This window comes from Talpa europaea, assembly GCF_964194135.1.
Source record: "Talpa europaea genome assembly, chromosome: 2".
In the NCBI taxonomy this organism is placed as follows: Eukaryota; Metazoa; Chordata; class Mammalia; order Eulipotyphla; family Talpidae; genus Talpa; species Talpa europaea.
The window spans coordinates 157,037,703-157,065,488 of record NC_140068.1 but is presented as its reverse complement, the minus strand read 5'-3'; the positions used below and the strand labels follow the sequence as shown (position 1 = coordinate 157,065,488).

The 27,786-nt window shown below is 67.6% G+C and overlaps 1 protein-coding gene across 1 annotated transcript in view; it reads right to left on the bottom strand.

Moving 5' to 3' along the window:
• Window positions 1-16,754: 16,754 nt before the first annotated feature.
• The window catches only part of CDYL (chromodomain Y like), a gene marked incomplete at its 5' end in the record, with an annotated part of 29,864 nt that continues 18,832 nt past the window's right edge, over window positions 16,755-27,786 (bottom strand). The window contains 6 exons of the mRNA XM_084228278.1: window positions 16,755-17,064; window positions 17,221-17,364; window positions 18,173-18,383; window positions 18,822-18,994; window positions 19,577-19,833; window positions 23,181-23,847. Of these exons, the coding sequence (XP_084084404.1) occupies window positions 16,906-17,064; window positions 17,221-17,364; window positions 18,173-18,383; window positions 18,822-18,994; window positions 19,577-19,833; window positions 23,181-23,847 (1,611 nt within the window). The 3' untranslated portion in view covers window positions 16,755-16,905. The remainder of the gene's footprint in view (window positions 17,065-17,220; window positions 17,365-18,172; window positions 18,384-18,821; window positions 18,995-19,576; window positions 19,834-23,180; window positions 23,848-27,786) is intronic.

The window sequence follows — 27,786 nt, the reverse complement described above, 5'->3', positions numbered from 1 at the left end:
GGCGGGGCGGGGCGGGGAGGCGAGGCTCGACCAGAGGCGCGTCCAGCCCCCCGGAGCCCGCAGCCCGCAGCCCGGAGCCCAGCGCCGCGACCCGACCCAGCCACGAGCCCGGCGGAGGCCGAGCAACCCCGCGCGCCGGGGCCAACCCCAGAGCGGAGCGGGGCCGGCGCGGGCGACGCCGCGCCCCTTCTCCGCGGGCCGGGACCCCGGCGGCCAGCGGCGCCCCGAGGCAGCCGCGCGGGACCCTCGCCTCGCGCCCCGGAGCCCCGACAGCCGCGGGGGGGGGGCGGGCGCAGCGGGGGCCCCGCGTGTCCCGCACGGCGCGCCCAGGGGTCGCCGGCCACGGCGCGGACGCGAGCGAGGACGCGGGGGGCGCAGCCCGGGCCCGTCCCGCGGGGGGCTCGGCCGCCGCAGCCCCGCCCGCGACCCCGACCCCGACCCCGCGGGGCGGCGGGACCCGGGGCCGCGCGGGGTGGGCCGGATGCCCTGACCGCGCAAGGGCGCCTCCGCGGGCCGGCCCCGCGTCCCGCCCCGCACCCCGCCCCGCGCCCCCCCGCGCCCGGCCCCCCGCCCCGCCCCGCGCCCCGCCCCGCGCCCCCCCGCGCCCGGTCCCCCCGCCCCCCCGCGCCCGGCTCCGCGCCCCGCCCCGCACCCCGCGCCCGGCCCCGCTCCGCACCCGGCCCCGCCCCAAACCCAGCTCCCCGCCCCGCCCCCCGCCCCGCGCCCCGCGCCCCCCGCCCGGCCCCCGGCAGGCGCGTCTCCCGCCGCCCGCGCCACGGCTGCCCGGCCCCGCCCCCAGCCCGCCGGCCCCGCCCCTGGGCCCCGCCCCCAGCCCGCCGGCCCCGCCCCCAGCCCTCCGCTCGCGGTGCTGCGACCGGGCCCGGCCCGCGCCACGCTCTGAGGCGACCTGAGACGGAGGGACGCCCCGGCGGCCTGGGGCTACGGCGGGCGCAACCGACCCGAAGCCTACCGGCCGGCAGCCGATCTCCCCCGACCCGGGCCCGCGCCCTCGCGGGCTCCCGCGCTCGGCCCGCCGCGAGCCGCCCGCAGCCACACCAGCGGCCGCGCCGACGGGAAGCCGGAAGGCCCGCGCCGCCCGCCCCGCCCCGCCCCTCGGGCTCCCGCTCGCCGCGCTCCGCCCGCCCGGCCCCGCCCATCGCCTCACTGCGCGCGCCCTTTCCGCGCCTCACTCCGCCCCGCCCCCAGCGCCCTCGGCCCCGCCCCTCAGCGCCCCGCTCTCCTCACTCCGCCCGCCCGGCCCCGCCCATCGCCTCACTGCGCCCGCCCTTTCCGCGCCTCACTCCGCCCCGCCCCCAGCGCCCGCGGCCCCGCCCCTCAGCGCCCCGCTCTCCTCACTCCGCCCGCCCGGCCCCTCGCTCCGCCCCGCCCCGCCCCGCCCCTCTCCCCACCGCGCCCGGCCCCGCCCCGCCCCGCCCGCCGGCGCCTGCGCGCTGCAGCCCCGCGCTGAGCTCTCCGCGTGTACCCCGGCGCGGGCCCGCGGGAGGGGCGGGAGCGGGGGGGCGGCACTCTCGGGGCGGTCCCCCTCCTCCCCCTGCGCCCCTGGGGCACCGCGCTTTGTGGGCGCGGACGAGGCAGGCGCTGGTGCCACGAGGCGCCGACTGCGTGCGGGCGCTCGGGGGTTGCCCCGGATCCGACCCACAGGCCGCGGGGACCCCCAAGGGCCCCACAAGCAGGAGACCCGGCCCCGACGGCCCCCAAGGGCCCCACAAGCAGGGGACCGGGCGTCCATGGACCCCCAAGGGCCCCACAAGCAGGAGACCCGGCCCCGACGGCCCCCAAGGGCCCCACAAGCAGGGGACCGGGCGTCCATGGACCCTCAAGTGCCCCACAAGCAGGGGACCCCGCCTCGACGGCCCCCAAGGGCCCCACAAGCAGGAGACCCAGCCCCGATGGCCCCCAAGGGCCCCACAAGCAGGGGACCAGGCGTCCATGGACCCTCAAGTGCCCCACAAGCAGGGGACCCTGCCTCGACAGCCCCCAAGGGCCCCACAAGCAGGGGACCGGGCGTCCATGGACCCTCAAGTGCCCCACAAGCAGGGGACCCTGCCTCGACAGCCCCCAAGGGCCCCACAAGCAGGGGACCGGGCGTCCATGGACCCTCAAGGGCTCCCACGACTGGGGCGAACCGGGGTTCGGGGCGGAGGATGGCGAGCGAGGCAGCTTCCTGGGCAGCCCCGGGGGCCTGCGGTCTCGGAGGGAGAGCAGGGCCTGCGGTGAGCGCCGAGAAGCCCGCAGCACCTTGGTGGGGCCGAGCCGTGGGGCTGGGCTGGTGTGTCCTCGGGCTGGTGTGTCCTCCTGTCAGCAGCCCGGGTGGCAGGGGAGAGGGGTCCCGGCGCGGGAGGCCCCTCAGCTCGGGAGCCTGGGAGCCTGGACTGTCTGTGCACAAACCATGCTCCTCTCGGGGCTCGAATTCCTGGCATCCCCGTCCAGCAAGGCTGGACGTCCTCGGTGAGAGCAGCCAGCACAGCTGCGACGGGCACCCTGCCTGGCGCGCGGCTGACCCTGCGTCAAGGGCCCCGAACACCCAGCGGGCGCTGCCCCAGGCCTGGAAGGCATCTCTTGACGGTCTTTGGTGCCGGACTCGCCCTGGGCACAGGTGCTGACCGGGCCACATTCCTTCTCCAGCCCCTTCCCCTCCCCCACCGCCCGCTGAGGGGCCGCGCCCGGAGCGCTCAGAGCCCAGCACTGTCCTGCGGCTAGGGCACCCCCACCTCCCAGACAGCACCCGGGACACAGGGCCAGCCAGGGAGGCAACCACGGGGGCGGGAGTCATGGCTCCCGTGCCCCAAAACCCCCTTCCCAGGGCGCAGCCCCAGGCCTGCGTTGTAGGGACGCACCCCACTGCGTCTCCAGGGGCGTCTCCTGCCCCTAGCCGGCTGGCCAGCCCTGAGCCCGCGAGTCCTCGGGTTGCTACAGTGGGAGATGCAGCCCAGGCCTGGTGCCTGTGCCCGGCACGGGTGACCTGCAGGGCGGGCAGGCCACAGGGGCCTCATGGTCCAGGAGGGCCCAGGTTCTGGGAAGCCCCACGGTCCTGTCTGGGAGGCCCCAGGGTCCAGGAGGCCACACTGTCAGGGAGGCCCCAGGCGTGGGAGGCTCAGGGTCTCAGAGAAGCATCTCTATTTTTGCAAACATCGGCGGCTTATCCCGAGGGCCCATGGAAGGCCCAGGGGCCTCACTGAAGGGCCCCCCACAGCAGCCTCCTCAGGCGGCCCCGATGGCCCTGCCAGGGACTAAACACCCAGCTGGCAAGAGCCCCCCCTCCCCAGAGCACCCCAAAGCTGAGGGCACCAACTCGCTGTGGGGTGGCTGCCAGGCGGTCCCTCCCATTTGGAGGACCAAGTCCCCCATTCTTTTCCAGGCCCAGCCCCCGGGAGTGGGTGGATGTGGTGGCAGGAGGCTGCGGGCCGGCCGGCAGGCACTGCCGTGTGGACACAACATCGCCAGCTAAGGCGCAGAGCCGGCGCCCCACCTTCAGCCTCACAGCCGGGGCAACCTCCAGCAGAAAGCCTCTCTCCTCCCGGTGTTATACCTACCTGCCGGCCGGCCGCCCGCTGGGCGTGTAAATCCAGAACCTTCTCTCCAAAGCAAACAAAAGCTCACACACAGCCATCGTGGATTTTCCGGGGCCGGGGCTCCCAAGAACCGTGAGCACCCGATCAGTTTGACTTCAGCTGGAGCCCGCCGCTGCGCCCACCGCGGAGGGCCTTCCAGGGGCCTCGTGTCATTCCCCTCACCTGTTGGCGCGTGGACGGCCGGTCTGGGCCAACCTGTTCCCCAGGGCATTTGCAGTGAAATAAGAGATGGTGCTGGGCTTTGAGATGGGCCCAAAGCAGGTAGCAGCCCCGCCCCCGCCAGGCCCGCCTGGACACCCTCTCTCCCTCCAGGACTCAGCCCTGGACGCGTGGCTGCCCCCCGGGTCCCGCCCGCCCACGGCTCCCGCGGAGGTGGCCCTGTGCAGCGCCCTCCAGGGCAAGGCGGGCAGAGCCATGGCAGCAGGAGGAGGAGCCTGGGCAGGACGTGGGTCCCGCTGGCTCTGGCCGCCGCTGTCCGGTGTCCGCTCGCCGCGGGGCAGAGGCTGCTCAGAAGCCAGCCACTGGCGCCCCACCCGGGGCCGCACCCCTCGCCCCTCCCCCAACGGTCATCTGAGCTGTTGTCCTCTGCCCTCTGCCCCCTCCCCTCCAGGGTTCCTTTCCTCCAGCCCTCGTCCTTCCATCGCTTCCACCCACCCCCCACCCCCGGCTCCTGTCCCTCCCGGCCTCTGGCTGGGGCTGCCCTTCTGCTCTCAGCCGCCGGCCCCTGGGGTCCACCCGCCTGCCTCCCACTTCCCAGCTCACGCCGACCCCCACCAGCCCGGCCTGACGGCAACCCGCCCTCCCCCTGCCACCAGCTGCTCGCCACAACCGTGCCGGAAGGACCCATCACTCTCCTGGGGGTGTTGTGCCCTCTGGGGGCCTCTGCTCTGGGGGGTCCCTGCACTGGGGGTCCTTGCACTCTGGGGGTGTCTGCCTTGGGGATCCCTGCCCTCTGGGGGTCCCTGCCCTGGGGGTCCCTGTCCTCTGGGTGCCCCTGTACTGGGGGTCCCCACCCTCTGGGGATCCCTGCCCTGGGGGTCTCTGCCTTGGGGGGATCTCTGTCCTGGAGGTCTCGGTGCTGTCACTGCCACCCAGCCAGGGCACCAAGCACTCTACAGCCGTGAGGAGAGGGGGGGGGGATCCCCAGAAGCTTGAAGAGAAAACTCACTCTGCTTCACGGGTTGATTGTAAGACTCAAAGGCCCGTCAGCTCTGAACTCGGCACGCCTTCCAAGCCGCAGAGGCGTGAGATCATCGGCAGCCACGGGCACCTGGGAAGGTCAAGTACCCTAGAATCAGTGAGACTCCCTGATGCGAAGAGACCAAAACAAACTGGAAAAATCAAGCAAAAAAAGTGAAATCATCCCTCTCAAACCACCGCTAACATCCTGAGGAGGAAAGAAGACATCACACTCAGGTTGTTGTAACCTATGAAAGAAGAACAGCAGACAATCCTTAGAAATTAAAATAACACAAAATAGGGCCTCCCTGGTGGTGCAAGGGGTTAAAACGCAGCACTGTGAAGCTGTCTGCAGCCTCTGCAGCACGAGTTCGATCCCCGGCCAGGGAGGACACCCACATGGTGCGGCAGACCTCTCCTGTCTCCCCGCTGCTCCCCTCAGCAGTGGGTTTCAGTGGATCTGCCTGTTCTGTTCCCCTCTCTGTCTCTGGGGAATCTGCTCACCCCCACTCCTCTGGCCTGTACCCCAGTTCCTGTATGCATAAATAAAATAAATCTTTTTTAAAAATAACACAAAATAGAAGATTAGATAAGGCAAATCCCCCAGACAAAAAGAGTGAAAAGACAAAGAAATAGAAAATAGAGGGGAGGGCCTCCCCGGTGGCGCAGCGGTTGAGCGCTGGGTTGCGAAGCTGCCCACGGCTTCTGCAGCGCCAGTTCGATCCCCGGCAGCTCCCCGGCCACCGGAGGAGGGTCCCACATGGTGCGCAGACCTCTCCTGCCGCCCGCTGCTCCCCTCAGCAGTGTGCTTCGGTCCTTCTGCCTGCTCTGCTCCCCGCTCTGGCTCTGGTGAATTCTCTCACCCTCCCGCGCTTCTGACTGTACCCAGTGCATCTGTAAACAGAACAAACAAATAAATAAATAAACATGCCTCTATTAAAAAAAAAAAAAAAAAACTAACCAAGATACAAAAAAAAAAAAAATAGAGAGGAAAAATATAGAGAACTGGTCTGGGGTGCCAAAAAGAGAAAACAGAGAATTAGCAAAATAATTCAAGAAAAGGATCCCAGAAGTGAAAGACGTAAGTTTCTAACTTGAAAGGGACCCAACAAGTCCCAGAAGAGGAAAAACACAGATCCACGCAGCAAGGCATTCCACTATGACGTCAGCACGCTGCACCTACAGAAAGAATCCTACCAGCCGGAGACAAAACAAAACATGGTTTCCTGTGACAAACCAGAAAATAATGGAAGAAGGTCTCCAAATGCCTGAAGCAAAATATTTTGAAAGCAGAGAGTTTCTTCTCAGCTAGCAATTCCATGAGCACGCAGAGGAAATGCGTTTTTGCCTTGGCGAGAGGAGAGGGAACAGGATGACCCAGGGTAACGGGCAAGCAGAGCTCAGGATGGCCTGACTCTGGCGTAAAAAGCAACTGGTTCATCCAGCTTGGAGCAAATCAGAAGACCCCGTCCAGTGAGACTGGATCCGTAGCAAGAGCTGGCGCTGAATTAGTGAGAATCACTTAGTTTAGAAAACTAAACAAATGAAACAAGAAGGCAATTGCTAACTCTAGGGAAAACCGAAAACTGTAACAAAGGAGAAAAAGTAGTGACTGTTTACCACACAAGTCATGCCACTGTCTAATAATAAACTCCACATGTAAGGAGCTAGCCAGAGCCACAATTTAATTAATTCTCCTGGGAGAACGAGGCGATAAATTGTCCTCCGGGGACAGGCGGGTGAAGGGGCAAAGTCTGCGCACTCATGTGCGAGGCAAATACTTACCGTCCATAGAATTTTTTTTTTTTTTAATCAAAACGTGTGACTAACAAACCTGGAAGCATGCGCCAGAAGCATCAGGGGACTCCGCAGGTGGCTGCTGCTGGGGAGCGGGGCAGGTCCGCTGAGTCTAGTCTTTCCCACATGTGCACTTCATGCTGGGCCCGGGGTGCGGTTGACGCTACAGAGGCCAGGCTGGGGGGAGGGAACAGGACTGAGTGGACATGGGCTTTGGAACCCAAAGCGTGCTTGACGCCCAGGACATCCGTCATCAGCGGCGTGACGTGCCCGGCCACTCCCTACTCCTCGGTCTCCTCTGTGGGCGGCCGTCAGGGCCACCTGGCCAGCTTGGCTGTGGGCAGGCGGACAGGGCGGGCCAGGCCGGGCATGCACCAGGCAGCGCTCTCAGCCCTGGTGGCGCTCCCCCCTCATCTCCAACGCTGCTGGTCTTTGCCTTACAGGGTCCGGAGTAGGGAGCAGCGAATGTGTGTGCCAGACGCTTTGGAAAGAAACCCAAGCCTTTTGTTTCTAGGTTTCAAAGATTTGGTTTAATATCTTGGCTTCAAAATATTGCACGGGGCCTCCCCGCCCAGCGGGCTGAGCACTGCACCGTGAAGCTGTCCGCAGCCTCTGCAGCACCGGTTTGATCCCGGCCAGCCAGGGAACAACCCACATGACGCAGCAGACCTCTCCTGTCTCGCCCGCTGCTCCCCTCAGCAGTGGATTTCAGTCGGTCTGCCTGCTCTGCTCCCCACTCTGTCTCTGGTGAATCCTCTCACACACACCCCCATACCTCTGGTCTGTACCCCAGCTCTTGCATAAAAATAAATACATCTTTTTTAAAAAATCAAAATATTGCATGGCCCCAACCAGCATTTTGTTGCTTCAATAATTCCATTTCCTGAGAGTCCCCACCCACCGCGCCCCGCTCCAGCGGGGCGCAGGACGTGCAGGCGAAGCTGGACCTCGAGGCCCACTTGCTCTGCACTGGAGGTGGCTTTTAAAGAGAAGAAACCCAAGACCCTCGCTGGAGAATCAGAGAAGAAAGCGTTGAAGTCTAGCACTGCAGCTGGCCCAAGGCAAGACGCCGCGAAAGCGCTGGGTGAGAAACACTCGCCTCTTAGTTCACCTGAAAACGCAGAGATTTCGGAAAACAACCCAGAAGATGAAGCGTCTCGGGACATGGAGTCAGGAATGTAATGGGAACCGCACAAATGCCCCGGGGGGAGAGAATTCAGCACCCAAGGCCAAATTACTAAAGTTTTTCCAGATGAGGAAAGTGCCCAGCCTCTGGACGTCACCGAGTCACAAGAAGGCTGCGTTAGAACACAGAACCGCGCGCGCGCACTCGCCCGGAGCCGCAGCTTGAATGCCAGCGCCAAATAAGATGTTTCCAGAAGGAAAAGGCACGGAGGCTCCGGGACCCAGGACCCCTGGTCGTGCCGGCTGTGAAAGCTGCCGGAGGTGCCACCTGGGCCTGAGGATATTTGCCGCGCGCTGCAATCCTCTCCCGCCCCGATTCCGCCCCAGGGAGAGTGGGGTCTAGACCAAGCGTCCAAGCAGGACCCCACATTCACCTGGGGGCGGGCAGGGCAGGGAAGGCCAGAAGGGGTGACGCAGGACCTGGGGAGCCCCATGGGCGGGAGCGAGGGTCCACCCGATGCCCCAACAGCTCAAGTCAGAGCTTGGACAAGTTGGGGAACTCAGTGAGCCCCTAACAGCCACGCTGTGGGCTCCCGAGGCGGCCTCAGCGGCAGTGTCACCCGACAGGCTTGAGAAGTCAGGGGGCCCCCTCAGGAGGCAAGAGCAGGAGCCCGAGTTGCCACCTCTGGGTGTGGGGGTGGCCCCAGGGCAGCCCCAAGTAAGAGCTGCCGGAAGGGAGCAGAGGAGGCAGGAGAGGCGGCAAACCCAGTCGGGCAACAGCCGCCCCTGCACCGCGCAAGAGAAGGCCCAACCCGCATGCCCGAGGGATGGGCAGGCGCTGCCCAGGCCAGGCGCGGGCCAGCCAGGGCGGGGGGCTGGGGCTGGGGACACGCTGGCCCACTGGGGCGGCACCTGCCCGCCGGGGAGAAGGGGCGCCCTCTCCAAGGCAGGGGCCGAGCCGCTGGGAATGGGCCCCAGCCCCGGCCTGCCTGGCGTTCTCCTCCCCGTGCCCCAGGTTGGGCGCTGGACTGTGGCTTCCCCCACCGCTCCCCAGGCTGGACACGCGCCAAGGCCGCACCCCGCCCGACCCCGCCGGCCCTGGCAGACCCTGCGCCCCGCGGGCGAGGCCGGGCAGGGCCTGGACAAGGCACCCGCCCGCCCCGCTGTGTCCACGACGCGCCTCCCCGAGCCGTCTGCGGCCTGGACCCGCCTCGCCGGCCTCCCCCAGGACGGAGACGCCATCCTGGACGGTGCGCCCGAGGGGCCGCCGGACTGTCCATCCCCCGCCGTGGGCGCCCAGAACGTGGGCTGGAGCAGACCCGGCGCCCCCCGACCCGGCCAGCCGTGCGCGGGGCCAGCGGATCTGTGGGCAGCGCCGCACCGGATGACCCGCCGCGAGGTGTGGGGGCGCAGGGTGGGCGCCTCAAAATGGAGAGGGGGCTACCACCGTCCAGCACGCCCTTCTGGGGTGCCGCCAAGGCAAAAGGCTCCAAAGTCAAAAAGGTGCGTGTCCCCCAAATTCACTGCGATGTCCCATGGCCGAGGGGCAGGAGAGGGGGCGAACTGGCCGGGAGAGCCGGACACCGCCAGGGCCTGAGTGTGCGCGTCCCAGGGGACCACGGGCGCAGCCGCCCCACGACCCCAGCCCTGCCCCAGCCCTGCCCCAGCCGCTCATCACACACCACCATGGCGTGGCCGAGCAACCCCAGTCTCACCACACACACACACACGCCACACACGCCACACCACACACAAATACCACACCACACACCACACATACACACGCCACACCACACACACACGCCACACACACCACACCACACACACAAGCCACACACCACACCACACACACAATCCACACACCACACCACACACACGTCACATACCACACATATACCGCACACACATGCCACACACCACACCACACACACACACACCACACACACACACACACCACAACACACACACGCCACACACACCACACCACACACACAATCCACACACCACACCACACACGTCACATACTACACATATACCGCACACACATGCCACACACCACACCACACACACACCACACACACCCACCCACACACACCCACACACACACACGCCACAACACACACACACGCCACACAACACACACACAAGCCACACACCACACCACACACACATGTCACACCACCCCACACACACGCCACACACCACACCACACACACCCTGCACACACACATGCCACAACCACACCACACAATACCACACACCCCACATATATGCCACATGCCTCACACACCACACACTCCACACACACACCACACACCGCACATATGCCACATGCCTCACACCGCACAGACACACAACACACACATCACACACACCACACATGCCACACCACACACACACACCACACACACTCCACATACCTCACACACCACACATACCACACACACGCCACATGTGCTGCATGTCACCCACATGCCACACACCATGTACACACATGCCGCACACACTGCACACACCCCACACACCATACACACCTCACGCACGCACACACACACGAGTTCTGTCCATAGGGAGGAAAGCCTGCATGGCTGGACCTGGGGGTGAGGCTACGTGAGGTGAGTGGGAGAAAGACAAACTCTGACCTCACTCAGGTGGAATCACATCAGCACAAAACCCACAGCCACAGCACAAAAGGCACAAATGTCCAGTCACAAGGCGAGCACGTCGGGCTCATGGCCACGGCCACGGGGACAGCCGCGGGCGGGACTGCGCCGCTGGAGGCTGCTGAGAGGGCAGAACTTGCGAGCCCTGGTGCAAGAAGAGCCTTGTGGCTGCGGAGGGGACGGCCAGCTGGGCCCCACACGGCTAGTCCAAGGCGCAGGAGCAGGGAGCGCTGCGGCGCTCGCCCGGAGCCGCCAGGACAGACGTTCCCTGGCGAGTCCCTCCTCGCAAGGCAAGCGTGTGGGCGGTTTTCAAGGAGAGCTCAGAGGCAAAAGGCAAAAACCCTGCTTTCATTCTGCCCCAAGCTGGAAACTGCAGGCGCGTCCCCACCAGGCTCAGGCTTCCTCCAGCAGGAGCCAAGCACGCTCTCCTGAGCATGGGGCGCCCACCCTCGTGGGCGGGAGTCGTCCCCGGTTCCACCACCCCTGCCGCTCTGCCCGCGGCCCTCGCCTGCGCGTCCAGGACAGAAGAAGGGACAGGACCCCGAGGAGGCACAAACCGCCACGACTGGCGGGCGCTGTTGTAACTGGGGGGTTTCCAGGAAGGGGGAGGTTCCAGGTTTCCCGCCCCACCCAAGGGAGGGAGGAGCTGAGTAGGGGGGAGGAGAAGCTGCAGAGAAGATGGAGGAAGGAAGGAGCAGGATGAGCCAGAAGGAGCCCTGGAGGAGGCACGTGGAGCCGAGAGACACGGAGAAACTGCTCCTGCCTTGTGGTCGTGGACGGGGGGACACAGATGCGGGTGAGACCCGTGGGGAGGGGACCATGGCAGTTTTTGTCTTGATTTTGCTCTTTTCCTCCCAGACTAGTCTGGTTGTTTCTGCTTCTTTTCTGTGGGTCCCCCCTGGAAGGTGCTCTAGACTGTGGCAGGCTTTGGGGCCTTGCTCTGGGCCCGTCCTGCTTGGGTGGACTTTTACCCACGAGGGGACGGGTCACTTTGGGTGCTGGATTTAGAAACTATGTTCTTTGTCTTTTCTGTATCGTTCACTAATTGTATTAAAGTTCCTTCCCAGGGCCTCCCCTGGAGGTGCAGTGGTTGCGCGCTGGGTTGCGAAGCTGCCCGCAGCCTCTGCGGCGCCGGTTCGATCCCCGGCTGCTCCCCGGCCACCGGAGGAGGGTCCCACATGGCGCGCAGACCCCTCCTGCCGTCCGCTGCTCCCCTCAGCAGTGTGCTTCGGTCCTTCTGCCTGCTCTGCTCCCCGCTCTGGCTCTGGGGAATTCTCTCACCCTCCCGCGCTTCTGACGGTACCCAGTGCTTGTATAAATAAATTAATCTTAAAAAAAAAAAGTTCCTTCCCACTAAAGTCTCCTATGTTTTGTGTTGATGCAGCGGATGGCAGAACCTATTCAGAGCAGGCAGGTTTGGGGGCCGGGGGTGCCCCTCGCCCTGCCCTGGAACACAGTGTCCTACAGAGAAACCTGCGATCGTCGACAGATGTTGAGAAGCAGCCAAGGCGCTGAGCACGTGTGCCAGATCCACGTCCACAGAGGCCACCGCGCCTCCACGCAGCGGCCAGGGGACGTGCGCCGTGTGCTTTTGATATCATGGACAACAGCAGCAGCAAAAGAAGGTGCCGGCTGGGAAGCCTGACCGAAGACAGAAGACACGCGCGAGGTCGATGTGGGCAAAGTTCTGTAAAACCTCGGCGAAAGGCATGAAACGAGACCTAACAGACCCACGATTCCTCTGTGACAGGGGGACGGAGCATCTCAAAGATCTCATTTCTCTCGCGACTGTTCTGAGTTCAATGACATGTCAGTAAGCAACGAAAGTCCCACGAGGTCTATGAAATGTCAGAACCCAACCCCAAAGCGCACAGAGGCCAATGTGGCCCAGAGCGACGGGGACGGAGGCCCGTCCCCAGAATCCTGGCGCTCCCGCGGCTGGCGCTGTGCGCTGTGGCCACAAGCACGAAACACACAACAGCGGGGCAGAGAGGGAGCCCCGGAGCTGACCCACGCTTCAGCCGTGACGGGGGCTAGGCCCGGCCTTGCAGGTAGGACAGATGATAATAAAAATGGGCTCCGGCCTCACGCCGTTGCTGACACCCCTCCCAGGCGGGTCAGGAACTGAAACAGGACGAGCAGAGGCAGAGAATAACCTGCTCGACTGTGCATCCCGGGGAAAGAGCTTAAAACAGGAACAGAAGGCACAGGCCGAAGGGGGAAATGAATACAACTGACTCACACTACAGCTTCCGCCGGGTAAGACCACACGTCGGGAGGTGGAAGACGTGCTTCGGCCCGAGAAGCCGCCTGTAAAGCCACCAGCCTCGTCCCAACAGACGGCAGGTCCCGAGAAAGGAGCAAGGGGAGAAGGCACCGTGGGGCCGCGGCCGGGCAGGCGCGACGGGAAAGCCCGCGAGGCCCCACGCGGCCGCCCTGGCAGCAGTGACCGCGGAGCCGCAGAGCAGCGCGCGGGCCGGCAGGCTGGCCGGGGCCTGTGCTGACTGAAGCGGCTGCCCACGGCACGCGGCGACCGCCATGGCCGCCAGGCCACTCGGCCTCCCGAGGAGGGGCGAGATTTCCTGCCGGCCCGCACCCGCACCCGGTGAGGCTCGGCCTCAGAAGCTGAGCCCCGGGGCGTTAATCCAACTCCCAGCTCCCCGTCCTGGGCAGCGCTGTGTCCGCGCCCACCACACGCTCCCACGGCCCCCTTGCCGGCTCACACCCCCCTGGCTTGTCCCGCCTTTGTTAAGAAAAGAGCTGGGGACGACTCGGGCCCCCCGGGAGCAGAGAGGACAGCGGGGCCCACAGGGAGCCCTGCGCAGACAGCAGAGCGCGGCGGGAGCTCCCCTGTAACTCGGGGAAACTGCAAATAAAGCCGCGCTGAACACACACTCTGAGCTCACGGACAAGGTTTACAGCTAAGTGAGATATTGAGGACACAGGGCGCGTGAGAAAGCCTTAAAGAAAACATAGGACGTGGCTAACACAGGACGGGACGCGCCATCTGCAGCCCCAAGAACCCACGTTTCTCTGCAGTTGGGGGCGGGGTGCTGCTCCCCGTCAACACCAAGTGTCCCTGCCAAGCACAGGTGATTTTAATCCAACCTAGTCTTTGGTCCTTTATAATTTCCAGATACAGGAAATGCAGAGAAGTACCTTTAAAAATGCAGAGGGGGGGAGGGGGCCTCCCTGGTGGCCTAGGGGCTGTCACCGCTGCAGCCTGAGTTCATTCCCAGCCAGGGAGCTACCCCCAGGGCGCAGCAGACCCCTCCTGTCTCCCCGCTGCGCCCCTCGGCAGTGGGTTTCAGTGGATGCACCTGCTCTGCTCCCCGCTCTGTCTCTGGGGAGTCCTCTCACCCCAGCACGTCTGGCCTGCACCCAAGTGCTGTATGCATAAATCAATCTTTAAAATTAAAAAAAAAAATGCATTCAGGAAACCACATCCGGCCAGGCTGGGAGGGGCACAGGCCTCCGATCACAGGCCAGTGGTGGGGGGAGGGAGGGAGCTCTGGCTGGCTCCCGGCTTGAACAAAGCAGACATGGCAGGCGTCTGGGGGACAGTTGGGAAACCTGAGGCTAGGGCGCTGCCAGGTTTCCTCGCTGTGCGGCTGGGGACTGTGAAGGGGGCAGGCTTCAGGGAGCAGCACTGGTGGGTTTAGGGGTGAAGCCTCTGGAAGGACATGATTTCACTTTTCAGCGTTCTAGAAAACACGCGCCTGTGCGCAAGTGCTCCCCCAAGACACAGACATGACAGAGAAAGCACTGGGTGCAGAACAGACTCGGCGCCCCACGCCTCCTTCCCACGCGCCTGTTGCTTCCACTTGTTACCACGTAAAACACGACCCACAGGATGCAAGAAAGTCAGACGCCCTAAAGAACGCCGTCGACTCAGCAAGTACCTGGCACTCGTGTCCTGGAGAGTGGGGTCCCGGAGCAGAGGACGGACCACGGCCTCAGCCCCAACAGACGGGTTCCACATTCCCTCAGGAACGCCCACCGCGAACCACGCAGACCTGGGGCTTGTGTCCTTCCAGCAGGGCGGCCTCCTGGCCAGCGACACCCTCATAAGACTTCAGCAAGGAGGGACCTGAAGGTCAGTGACCTGAAGGCCAGCGTGGCCAGGCCCCGCCCCAGACGCGGGACGCCCCTACTGGGATGGACGGGCCGCTGGGCTGCTCAGGACGTGGACCCAGGCAGAGGCTCGTCCTCACGACACCCAGCCGGGGCACGTGGCGAAGGGGAGGGCTGGCATCCACAGACCCCACAGGCCATGGGAGCCGGACCGAGTGCAGGGAGCGGCATCCTGAGGCGCAGGGGGCGGGTACGGGGTGCCCTGGCGGTGCCTGTCGGAGAGCAGGGCCCTCAGGCACCATCTCCAACAGCACCTTCTCCTCCCGCTTCCTCCTGCAGTTTCAAGCCCTTGAGCAGCGAAGCCTCCACTCCGCAAAGGGGGATGCAGAGCCCAGTTGTGAGTGGCCACAAACAAGATCCCTGCGGCAGACATGCAACGTGGTGCAAACCAGACTCTTCCCTTCCCAGAGCCATGCCTCAGGCAGGGAGGGGCCAGCAGGGGCTGCTCCCCACCAGGCCCTCGGCGACTCAGCAACTCTGAGCCCCCAGCAAAGGGCATCTGCTGCCAGGCCGCCGGCCAGGGGCTTTGGCAAAGGGTCAGCAGCTGGCAAAAGGGACCTCGACCTGGCCCCCCCCACACAGGTCCGGCTAGCTTATAGCGGCAGGAAGACACTGCCGGTCTGGGAGCCGAGGGCCGAAGCAGCCAATGCTTGCTTCATGGTAAATTCTAGAGTTCACAGGGCACGTGAATGGCCGCCTCTTGGACGCAAGGACAGCCCAGCCCAGTGAGCCAGAGGCCCTGAGAGAGGCCCTGGAGCTGAGGTCTGTGAGAGACAGGGCTGGTGAGCCAACAGCCAAGATCTGGAAACAAGCCACGGGCCGGTCAACTGGACAAAGATGACGCGGTGCATACGCTGGAGTACTATGCAGCTGTCAAAAAGAGGAGACCCTGGGGGCTCCCTGGCAGCGCAGGGGTTAAGTCTCAGCACTATGAAGCTGTCCAATCCCCCACCAGCCAGGGAGCCACCCACACGGAGAGGGGAGCAGCTCCTCTCGGAGTCTCCCCGCTGCTCCCCTCCGCAGTGTGTTTCAGTGGATCAGCCTGTTCTGCTCCCCACTCTCTCTGGGGAGCCCTCCCACCCCCCCCCCCGCGCCTTTGGTCTGCACCCCAGCTCTTGAGCCCAGGAGGCGGAGGCCCAGGTCTATGCTGCAGACGCCCCACAAGACCCCCCAGGAGGCAAAAGATGAGGACGCCAGCTCCAATGTGTTAAGAAATATTAGTTTTATTTAACCTGTCTTCACAGCCGAATATTTATTCTATAAAAACTTTACAGATTGTACAGTTTATATATAGTTCAAACTACGGAACGAAAAAGTAGGTCCCACAGATGCAAAAATACTGTACGAGCCCCCCACCAGTCACCCCTCTGATGGGGGGGCGCCGGTTTCTAAGTATAAACTTCAAAACTGTACAAAAATAAGGTTCTGATTTTATTATGTCCTCATACATTCAACGTGATTGCAAGCTCAGGGCACAGGGTCGGCAGCCGCCTGAAGGGGGACAGGCCCCCCACGGACACAGGGGACACCCTCGTCAGCCACGGCCACCGGCCCAGCACGGGGCGCCGGGGAGAAGGTAGTTTTCTTTTTTGTTCAAAAGGAGTTTCTGCATGTAATAGCGTGGCCGGGAATCTTAACTTATTAAATAAAATATAGTCTAAGTGAACGTAAAATTGACACTTTATAAACAGAAATACTTATTACTTTTTGGTGGGATACAGCGGTCACGCCTGGAGACAAACCAAATCCGCAAAGAAAGGACCGTCTCACCCAGACACAAAGCAGCCCTCGCAGCCGTTCCCCAAAGGGTCAGAGAAACCAACGACTGAAGCCCCCTCCCGCCGCCGCCGGCCGACACCAGGCAGCCAGGGCGCCGCCGGTGACCCCCGAAACCAGAGCCTTTTCTCCAGGCGCGGCGGCTCCTTCGTGACAACTGGGTGAGACCGAACAGAGCAGAGGAACAAGAGGAGGCCGCTTCTCCGCTCGCGCCCAAGTGTGCACGAGCCGGGGCAGGCCCGCGCGGCTCCGCGGCGAAATCGCTCGTGCGGGAGGCTCACGCGGCTGGGTCTGGGGACCCGGGGGGCCCGCTCGGTCTCTCTCTCTGCCTGGGCCGGGGCGAGGCCCGCCCGCAGCCTGCGGGCCTGTTCCCGAAGGGACGGTGATCGCAGCACCACCGAGGACGTGTCCTCGACCTGCCCCCGGGCCCTGAGACGCCAGCCAGAGAGAGACACGGGAGGGGGGCGCCGGCCCCGCGCTCTGCACACGGCGGGGAGCTGGGCACAAAATGACGACGTCGAACGAAGGAGCTTTGTAGTTATTTATTTAAAGTTACAGTACGTAGAACTCCTGGGTAATAAATAGCTCGGCGGCGGCGCCCTGCTTCCAGGCCTGGCGCGGCGTCCGGGCCGTGGGGCTCAGAACTCGTCGATCTTCCTCTGCAGGTACTTGAGCATCGAGTCCATGCCCTGGGCCGAGCCCCACACCTTGCGCAGGGCCTCGCACTCCCGCTCGTTGGCCTGCTCCAGCTCCGCCCGCATGGAGCAGCGCACCAGCGCCTTCGACTCCTCCAGCACCTGCGGGGACAGCGGCTCAGCGGTGCCCTGGCGGGGCCCCTGTACCACCCCCCCCAGCAAGCGGTCAGGCACCACAAGTGGCCGAGGCGCAGACAGACCGGGTGGCGGCCGGTCGGGGCACTGGCAGGGGAGCTACCGGGGCGGGGACCCACTTACGACGGGGTTGCAGGCGGCCAGCTCCTTGATGCGGAACATGACCTCCTGGGTGAAGGTGCCCGGCCAGAACACCTGCGAGACCAGGCCCTTGCCGCAGGCCTCCTGCGCCGTCAGCTTCCGCCCGCTCAGCAGCATCTCATTGGCCTGGGGGAGGGGAGGGGAGGGCGGCTGTGAGGGGGGTTGCTGCAGGCGCGTCCCCAGGGCAGACCACCCAGGTGAGCCCGTGCCCAGCGGAGCACAACCAGGACGAGACGCGGCCCCAGCTCCCAGGTGGCCGCCCCAGCGGAGCTCAGGGGAGATGCCAACTCCACTCCCCACGGAGGCGCATGAGCTGGGCCAGGCACGACAGCTGGGTCCAGGCGGGACCGCCCGGTACTCAACGCTCCGGGGCCTGCAGAATGGGGCCACCTGGGCTGGAGGCGTCCACGTGGCCACTGCCCAGGGTCCTTCACGCCCAGGACCCCACAGGCGTCAATGCCGTCTCCACCCTGCAAGCACCAGAGTTTCTACCGTCCCTCTGCAGCCGCCCGGCTGAGATCGCCCCCAAAGCCCGACACCACGGTGGTGAGGGTGGGCGTCCTCCCGCAAAAGGGCGAGCTGAGGCCAGTGCGCGAGGCAGCGGGAGGCAGACGCGACATGCCCAAATGGCCGCCGTCTCTTCCGCGGCTGCCCCTTGAAGATCACAAGACGCCACAGTGGCCTCGGAGGCTCAGGGAGACACGCAGGTGCCCGCTGCCCGGGGACCCGCAGGGCAGCCAAGAGGGGCGGGGCGGGGCCGTGGGTGGGGCGAGGATGTCCTGCTGAGGCGCCCAGTGCTGCCGGGAGTGGGCACCCCGGGCACCGCAGAGGGAAGCCGGGCCCAGGCCAGCAGCACGAACCCTGCGCCGTGAGGACAGCCGCGCGCCAAGACGCGAGCAGGTGGGGTGGGTGGGGTGGGTGGGGCGGCACTCACGGAGGCACCCCCCATGATGCGGGGGAAGGTGACGGTGGAGCAGCCGTCCGGGCTCTGCCCGAAGGTGGTGTAGGGCGTCTGGAACCAGGCCTTCTCGTTGGCCCACACCACGTCGCACAGCGGCAGGATGGACGCCCCCAGGCCGATGGCTGGGCCGTTGACCGCCACGATGATGGGCTTCTTGAACTGGATGAAAGTGTTCACGAAGGTCCTGCGGGAAGGCCTACCGGTCACCCCGCGCCGGCGCGAGCGGCCGACGGGACCCAGAACCAGGCAGGGCGGCTCCCGCGAGGCACTCGGGGCCGCAGGCCCACAGGATTGGGCGGCCCCCCCCCAACCCTAACCCACCCCCACGGAGAGCCAGGCCAGCACAGTGGCAGGCAGGAGTCAGCCGGGCAGCTCACGGCCAACGCCCCCGCCAGCCCCTTCCCTCCAGACACCGGGGCAAGGAGGCCTGGGCTGCGGCCCACTGGAGACCGCCCGGCCCTGGAACCCCCACTCCTGGGGTCTGCGAGGGCTCGCGGAGGCCCTGGTGGACCTGCCGCCCAGACACGAGAAAAAGGCACGTCCTGAGCTTGGAGGGAAGGAGCCTGGCCGCTGGCGGGGGGGCAGCTGGACACAAGGGCCGGGCCTCCGGCCCACCCCCTACCTGATGGCCTCGGCCATCCTGGTGCTCTCCCGCTTCCGGTCATCCGTGAGCCGCCGGATGAAGTAGATGAAGTCCAGGCCGCAGCAGAAGACGCTGCCCACGGCGCTGAGCAGCACCAGCTTGCTGTCGTCGGCGGCCGCCGTGCTCAGCGCGCTCTGCAGCTCCTTCATCACCTGCGGGGCGCCGGGTGGGCGCGGGGTGAGTGCAGAGCCGCTGCCGCCAGACCCCGCTGGTCCCTCCAGCCTGGGGCTGAGTCCTCCAGCGCCCCCCCCCACCCACCCACCCGTGCCCGCAGCCCCGCGGAGCCCAGAGCGGCAGCCGGGCTCGGGATGGACGACCCGGCCGGTCAGCAAGGCGGGAGGCCCAGCCCGCAGCCCCAGCCCCGGCCCGCGCAGGTGGCCTCAAGGGGCTCGGCCTCTCCTGCCTGAAAACACTGCCCGGCTGCTCAGCGGCCACTCAAGGTGACCTCGGGCTGCGAGCCCCGCGCCTGGAGCGAGGTCCGGGGGGCACGGGTGTGAGAGCCTGGCCCGGCCAGGGGCCCCATGGCCTGGTGTCCACGGGGCCTCGGCATGGCGGGAGGACAGCGCCCCCCACCGGGGCTCTCCAAGCCCCCCCGCCCCTGCCCTCCACGCTGTCGAAGACCCTCAAGTCCCCTCCGTGGTTTCCATGCTGCCCGGGGGCCTTTCCAGGGGCGCTGCCCACGCCCGAAAGCCCTGGGGCGGCGCAGGAGCGCGCGGGCGCGGGCGCGCGCCCACCTCGGGGTTCAGCGAGTTGTTCTCCGAGGACTTGGTGGACAGCAGCACGTGCGTGAAGCCCTCCTGCTTGCGCACCACCACGTCGCGGTAGCGGTAGGCGCTCTCCGTCTGGCGCACGCTGAAGCGCAGCCGCTTGTCGAAGGGCTGGTCGCGGCGCTCGTCCAGCAGCTTCCTCTTGCCCGCGGCCACGCTGCCCACCGACGTCTGCAGGCCGGCCGTGCCGTTGGCCGTCAGCGCGTCCATGAAGGGCGACGAGCCTGGGGGGGGCGCGCGTCAGCCGGGCCGGGGCCCCCCACGCCCTCGCGGGCTCCCGGCAGCGGGGGCGACTCCCCGGGTCCTCCCCCGCGCCGGCCGCCCCGCCCGGCCCGCGCCCCCCGCTTCCTCGGGCGCCCCCCACCCGCGCGCGCAACTAGGGCCTCCTGCCGCGCCCCCGCCCCCCAGGGGCGCCCCCTCTTCGCTCCCGAGGAGCCCCGCCTGCCTGCGCGGGTCTTCAGCGGAGGCGACCGGCCGAGGGCGAGGGCGCCGGGCTGTTCCCGGCCCCGCCCGCCAGCCCCGCCGCCCGCGCCCCCGCACAGCCCGCGCCCCCGCACAGCCCGCGCCCAGGACGGGGCGGGGCGCACGGAACGTTCCGGAACCCGCGGCCCTCAGCGTCCCGGGCGGCCTCTGGGGGTGCGGGGCCAGCGCCCCAGCCTCGGCGGGGCGTGGGGGGCGCGGGCCGCGGTGGCCGGCGTGGGCCCCCGGCCGGCACGCGGGGACCCGGCCCCGACTCGGGGGCGCAGACCCACAGGCAGCTGTGGCCGGCCTGGGGGCCGGGCCGAGCGGGAACGAGGGGCAGCACCCGAAAGTGGGAGGCACCGCTCGGCACCCCGAAGCGACCCGACGTGCAGAGCGCGCAGGCGAGACCCCCGGCCGCGGGAGCGACGCCGGAACTGGGCCGGGCAGCCCCCCTCTCGCGGCCGAGCCCAAGGAGAGGCCTCAGGACGCGGCGGGCGGCCACGCCCGTGCCAGGCTCTGCCCGCAGAACCCCGCGCCCTGCTGGGCATGGGGCGACGTTCCCAGCGCGTCTCTCCAGGCGACCGCGGAGGAAGCACCTCCACAGCCCCCCGAGTTGGCACTCGTTGCTCCAGGGCCGCCCGCGAGCTCTGGGGCGACCCGCGGCGACGTGGGCACGACCCTGGGGAGACGAGCGTGCCCGGTGCCTGCCGGGTGAGGTCTGTGCCCGGGGACTTGGTCTCGCGCTTCGCCAACGCGACGCGCCAGCATCGCCGGGCAGCGGCACCCCACGGGCCGCCCCGAACAGCGCGAACCTCACGCCCGCGCCCCTGGCGTGCGAGCCACGAGCAGCGCTGGCCCTCGGGCGCGGCTGTCCTGGGGAGGGAGCCCCGCGGGCGGCACCCACGCTGGGCCCGCAGCCCGGCCACGGCGCGCGCCGGACAGCAGCGGGGCGCGCGCCGGACAGCAGCGGGGCGCAGGCCGGACAGCAGCGGGGCGCAGGCCGGACAGCAGCGGGGCGCGCGCCGGACAGCAGCGGGGCCCGCGCCGGACAGCAGCGGGGCGCAGGCCGGACAGCAGCGGGGCGCAGGCCGGACAGCAGCGGGGCGCGCGCCGGACAGCAGCGGGGCGCAGGCCGGACAGCAGCGGGGCGCGCGCCGGACAGCAGCGGGGCGCGCGCCGTGCCTCCAGCTCCGGGCCTGCCCGGGGGCCCCGCCCCGCCGGCTGGCGCCTCGGGGGGATGGCGGCGGGGGACGGGACTCGCCACTGCTGGAACCCCGCATGCAGGCGCCCCGACGTCGGGCTCAGGCGCGTGTTCAAAGCCCGGGACCCTCCCCTCGCGGGGCGCCCCCCTTCCGGGCCCCGCTGGGCGCACGGCCTCCAGGGCGTCCGCACCCCTCGCGCCGCCCGGAGCACGGACAGGGCGGCAGGACCGCGCGCCCCCAGCCCAGGCCGGGGGGCCACGTGGCAGACGACCGGGGCCGAGTTGGCGGCGCCAGGCGGGCGCAGCCGTCGCACCCCGCGGCCAACCCACCGCAAGGGCAGGAGGACGAGGCCAGAAAGGCCCTTCAGACGCGCGGCCCGGAGCCCGGGCTCTGGAAGCCGCCGCGTCCAGGCGGGGGACACTTGGGGTGTCCCCAGCGGGCCCGGGCCGTCGGGCTGCTCTGGGGCCCGGGGACCCGGGCCGTGGCCGGTCCGGCCCAAGCCGGGGGCGGAGGGCGGCCGCCCCACCCGCAGCCTCGCGGTCCCGCAGGACGGCTCCGGAGCGGCGTCCTGCCCGGGCTGCGGCCGACGCGGCTTCGAGGGGCCACGGCTCAGCCTCCTGGACGTGAGGCCGCCGGCGGCCCGGCCCACCCCAGGCCGCTCCCGGCAGCGACAGCAACTGCGGCTCTGCGCGCCGAGTGGCCACGGGGAACGGGCCCACCGGCCCAGGCATCCGCTGGAATTTCCGCGGCGCGCCATGCCCCGGGCCGGCCGCAGGGGCAGCAGCACAGCTGCAAGGCTGGACATGTCCCGTCGGGGAGGGGCTGGCCTGCCGCGGGGCTCCCAGCCCCCAGCCCCCCACCTCTGCGGCCAGAGGGAACGGGGTCTCCGGGACGCGGAGGGCAGGGAAGGGTGGACGCCCGGCCAGGCGCTCGGGCGCTGCCCTCCGAGGCGCGGGGGCCACGGCGCGCCCAGGGACAGGGCGCCACCCTCCCGCGGGGGGCCAGACCCCACCCCAGACAGAGGGCGCCGGGGCCGGGGACCCCCCCCCCGGACCCCAGTGCGGGGGCGGCCTGCCCTGCCCCCCCGAGCCGGCCCCGGCGGGCCCCGGCCCCCCACCGCCCGGCCGGCCGAGGGCCCCCGCGGGGGCGGCCGACCGTGGGCACCTCGCGGGCAGCGGCGTCCAGCGGCGCGGGGCTGGCGGGCTCCCGGCGGGCCGCCTCCCCCGTCGGCGCTGCCGCGGGCGCGCGGGGGCTCGGCGGGCGCTGCGCGGCGCATCGCGGGTCGGGCCGTCTGCGCCCAGGGCCGGCGGGCGGGCGGGCGGGCGGGCGCGCAGGGCCGCGGGGGGCGGGGCGGCCACGTCGGCGGGGCGGGGCGGGGCGGCCACCGGCCAGCGCCCACCGCCGCCCTCGGGCCGCCCCCCTGGGGAGGGTCCCCGCCCGCCAGGCCGGCGCCCCGGGACGCGCGAGGGAGCCCGCGCTGCAGCGGGCAGGGGCGGGGCGCAGGGGGCGCCCCCAGAAGGGCCCTGGCGCCCCGCAGACTCGGGGCCGCGGTCCGGGCGCCCCCACCCGCACAGCGGGCACCCGGCGGGGCGGGGCGCGGCCAGCAGGGCCCGGGGCGACTCAGGCGCCCTGACCCCGCGGTCGGGGAGGGGCCGGGGGAGGGTGCGGGGGGGAGGGGTGCGGAGGGGGAAGGGAGCCGGGGTGCTGGGGGAGGGGTGCGGGGGGGAGGGGTGCGGAGGGCGGAGCCTGGGGGAGGGGTGCGGAGGGGGAAGGGAGCCGGGGTGCTGGGGGAGGGGTGCGGAGGGGGAGGGGTGCGGAGGGGGAAGGGAGCGGGGTGCTGGGGGAGGGGTGCTGGGGGAGGGGAGGGTGGGGCCTGGGGGAGGGGCGGGCGGCGGACGGACACTCACCTTTCCCGTTGACGGCCAGGCCGGCGGCCACGACGGCCGCCACGGGCGCGGCCAGCTGCGGCGCCAGGGGGGGCCCCCGCGGCCGGCTGCCCATGCGCGCGCGCTCGGCGCCCGGGCCCAGCAGGGCCCCCGCCGGCCGCTCGGGCGCCGGCCGCTCGGGCGCGGGCGCGGGCTCGGGCGGCGCCGCCGCGTCCTCGGGCGGCCGCTCGGCGGGGGCCGGGGGCTCGGGGCCGGGGCCCGGCGCGCCGTCCGCCGCGGGCCGGCCCTTGGGCGGGCTCTTGGGCACGAGGATCTTGATGCCCGAGCGCGCCAGGTCCATGCCCCGGCCGGCGCGGCGCGGCTTCTGCGCGGCGGGCGGCGGCGCGGGCCGCGGCTCGGGCTCGCGGGGCAGCCCCGGGGCGCGCGCGGCCGCGCGGGGGGGCGGCGCGGGGGGCCCCGGCCGCGACACGTGCTTGCGCGCGCTGTGCGGGGGCGCGCGGGGCGCGCGCGGCGCGGGCTCGCGCGGGCGCTCGGGGTGGCGCCGGTGGAAGTCGTGGATGTACTCCTCGCAGTTGGCCAGGTGCTGCTCGGGCTCCCACGTGTCGTCGTCGCTGTCGTAGCCCTTCCAGCGCACCAGGTACTCCGTGCGCCCCTTCCGGCTGCGCCGCTTGTCCACGATGCGCTCCACCTGCGGGGACACGGCGTGGGCGCGCGCGGGGGCGGGCCGGCCCCTCCGCCCGCCCCGGCCCGGCCCGGCCCGGCCCGGCCCGGCCCGGCCCCGCCCAGACCCGCCCGGCCAGGGCCGCCCCGCGGCGAGCACAAAGGGCCCCGCGAGGCCATGGCCGGCGCCCCTCACCCCCCCCCCCCGCCCCGCGGACCCTGCCCAGACCCCGCGAGGCCATGGCCGGCGCCCCTTTCCCCCCCCCCCGTGGGATGCGGAGGGGACTCCACGGCCAGGGGCGCCCCGCGCGCCCCTCCCACCCCGCCCCGCGGACCCTGTCCAGACCCGCCCGTGCCCGGGACGGGGAGGGGACCCCGCGAGGCCGTGGCCGGCGGCCCTGCGCGCCCGGCTGGGGGGGGGGGGACCCCCGCAGCAGGAGCGCGGCCTGGCCGCGAGGGGCAGGCGGGGGTGCGGGGATGGGGGGACCCCCGGCCTGCCGGCAGGCGCCGCCCCACCCTGCACAAGCCGCGGCCTCCAGGCGCGCGGGGCCGGCAGCCACGGCCTCCGCCGCGGGTCGCGCGGGTGCTCGGCCAAGAGCGACCGTGACCGCCGGGCCAAGCGGCGCGGGTGACGCGGGGTGCAAACCAGCCGGCGGCAGCGGCGCGGCTTCATCCTCGGGGTGCAACTAGGCTGCCGAGGGCCGGACCCCCCCGAGGGGAGAGGCAGCTCCGAATCCTGTGTCCAGGCCCTCCCTGGCGGCGCACGGGCTTCAGACACAACCTGCGGCAGCCGAGTTCGATGCCCCGCTGGGGAGCTGCCCACAGGGCGCGGCGGACCCGCCCGCCTCCCCGCTGCGCCCTCGGCAGTGTTCTCAGCCACCCGCTCTGGCTCGGGCATCCGCTCACCCCGCACCTCTGCCCGCACCCCAGCTCTAGTCCGCGTCAATAAATCTTAAAAAAAAAAACATTTGCAGGACAAGGGAGGGAATTCACCCCGAGGAAGCGAGGAGCGGGAAGCTCGACAACGCCCCGTCCTCCGGCCCCATCCTCCGGCGAGTGTGCTCGGGGGTCTCAACCCGGTGACGACCCGCGGCTGTTTTCCGATGAGTAAATCCCGCTCAGCGCGGAGAAGCGGTGAAATGGAGGCAGCGAGCAAGCGGATCACAGCAGCAGTTTCGGCGGTTTCTGTCCCGCACGATCGCTCGTTGAACAAGCCCGTTACGAACGGGTGTGAACGGGTGTGAGAGCCACAGTTCACGGAGGACACTGAGCTGAAATTTCCATCCCAACTTCCCAAAGACTTGAAAATACCCCCCCGCCCCGCCCAAGGCGCTCTGCTCAATCAACAAAAGCCCAGGGTTGGGGAGCAGCACTCAACACCCCCAGGCTCAGCTCGCCAGCGTCCCCTGCAGCAGCGCGGGACACCACCTCGCGGGCCACGCAGGCCTGGGGGCCAGAGGCCCCCCCGTGGGTCAGCGCCCGAGCAAGTGGGGGTGCTCGAGGCAACCGCCAGCCCTGGGACATCTGCACAAACAACACACTTCATGCACAGACACACACAGTCTGGGTGACTTTGTGTTGAACGTTGTCATTTTACCGGCCCAGCAACAGTGACCTCGGCCTCCCATGTTCAGAGCAGGTGACGACCGCCAGCCCGTCCTGCCCCCGGGTCTCCTCACGGTCGGCCCCCACCGTCACTTACTCCTCAAATGCGGAGGACAATCGAAACAGAGAAAGCCCTGCCACTCGCAGCAACAGGGCGGGAGCTGGAAGGGTCATGCTCAGTGAATAAGCCAGAAAGAAAAAGAACAATATTGGATGGTCTCGCTCCTAGGAGGAATGTGGGGGATCCAAATAAGGAATCGGGAAAAAATTATTATGACAAAGTGAAAACCGGGCCTCCCTGGCGGCGCAGCGGGTTGAGCTCAGGGCTGTGAAGCTGCCCGCAGCCTCTGCAGCGCAGGTTCGATCCCCGCTGGCCGCGGAGCAACCCACAGGGCGCGGCAGACCCCTCCTGTCTCCCCGCGGTGCCCCTCAGCAGTGGATTTCAGTCCGTCTGCCTGTTCTGCTCCCCGCTCTGTCTCTGCTGAAGCCTCTCACCCCCCGCACCTCTGGCCTGCACCCCAGCTCTTGTCTGCGTAAATAAATCTTAAAAAAACAAAACGTTAAGTGAAAATGAAAATCAGCAGGCAACTATCAACCAGAGACACCTCGGGGGGAGAGAGGAGGGGGTCAGAAGAGGGGCGGGAAGAGCACAGGGACAGGGTGATGGTCACAGGGGCCGCACCTGAGCTGAGAAAGCATGTATCGTACAAAAATGAACGATGCAAAAAATATATAAAATAAAAAATAAAACGCTGAGGCACGCTTGCAGGTCAGACTGGAGAAATAAACCGAGGGCTCTCAGCGGGGACGCCCCCGCTGCTTCTGAGAACTCGGTCTTCAGTCGGCCAGCCGTGGGACCGTTTCACTTCATTTAAATAAAAATTAATTTTTAAATAATTAAAATTAATAAAAATTGGATGTCTTATTTTCCAAGGTTTTATTCTCCTGTAACGATACCTGGCTTAGACACAAACATTATTTAGCTGCACCAGGAGAGTCTCTCTTAATCCTGTAAGCTTTTTCCTCATTTCACAAATGCATCTTTTTGTTTTAAACTTTTTGGCTAAAAACAGCCGTTGGGTCCGGCCCCACTGTGTCCATCTCGAGAGCCCCCTGGAGGGCAGTTCCAGGTCGTCTGTGCCAGCTGCCGCCCCCGGGGAGCGCAGGCTGCAGGGCGGCCTCGGGGACCGCGGGTTCTCGGGGTGGAGCTCCCTCTAGAGACTCGGCCGCGTGGCTGCTGCAGGGGAGAGTGAAACCGTGAGCATCTCCTGTCTATTATTCACTGAAAAGCTCCCGGTGTGGGGCACATGATCATCAACTTGAGGCTGCAAAGCCTTGTGCTTAGCCCTTACTGTGAATCGTCTTTGTGCTGCTGCAGCTTCATGCCCTGCAGTTGCCTGTTCTCCTGCCTGCACAGTCCCAACAATTCTGCACCAGCCAGGGGCTCCGAAGCCACCCCCAGGAGCTCCTCATGTCACCCGCACCCATCACGCCACACGGGCTGAAGGTGCTGCCATGCCAGCCCATAGTCCTGCTCACTCCTGCAACGTCTTCATCCTCGAAGTCACGGGTGGGGAGTCTTCAGTGTCTTCCTCCAGAGGCTGCCCGCGCCCCCTGGGAACACCAGCCCCAGCCCCAGCGGCTCCCGATGGCGCTGCCGTCATCTCTCCAGAGTCGCTGCAGTGTCTGCTCGAAGGCCCGGCAAGTCCCCTCCCAAAGCAGTGGATCTGAAAGGCGGGACCGGAGAGGCCACGTCTGGACCCGGGGATGGAGAGCACCAATAAAAGGAGGATGTCGCGAGCCTCAGCCTCGACAAGCAAGACCCTGAAGGTCTGTTATGCTCCAGACGGCATGTCTGGGTTTCACGGCACGACAATCCAGGAGGGCCTCGTGGAGGAGGAGCTGGGCTCACTGCGACCTCTCCCCGTTCCTGCAGTGCACGAGCCGTGTGAGCTCACCGAGGCCTTGGGGTTCTCCCTGCGCCAGGTCAGAAAGGGTTCAGCTGGCAGCCTGCAGCACTGTACTTGAGCCGGACGGCCGACCTGTCCTTGAAAACCTTGAAACCTAGCACAGGCTGGGCGTCCAGGTGGATGAGAACCCTTCTGGGCACCCATTTATACAATCACGAGGCTTCATCCATCTTGGAGATTCCCCCTGGCGAGCAATTTTCCTCTACGCTCAGCTGATGCAGAGTTTCAAAAAAACTTTTCTAGCTGCCTTCACATCAGCCCCAGCGGGCCAACCTCCCTCACTTCATGCAGCAAACAATGATGGATCATTTACATCACCCAGAGCGAGTGATAAATTCGACATCACAGTCTGACCCAGGCTGTTCGCTCAACAGCACAGGCAGACACTGATT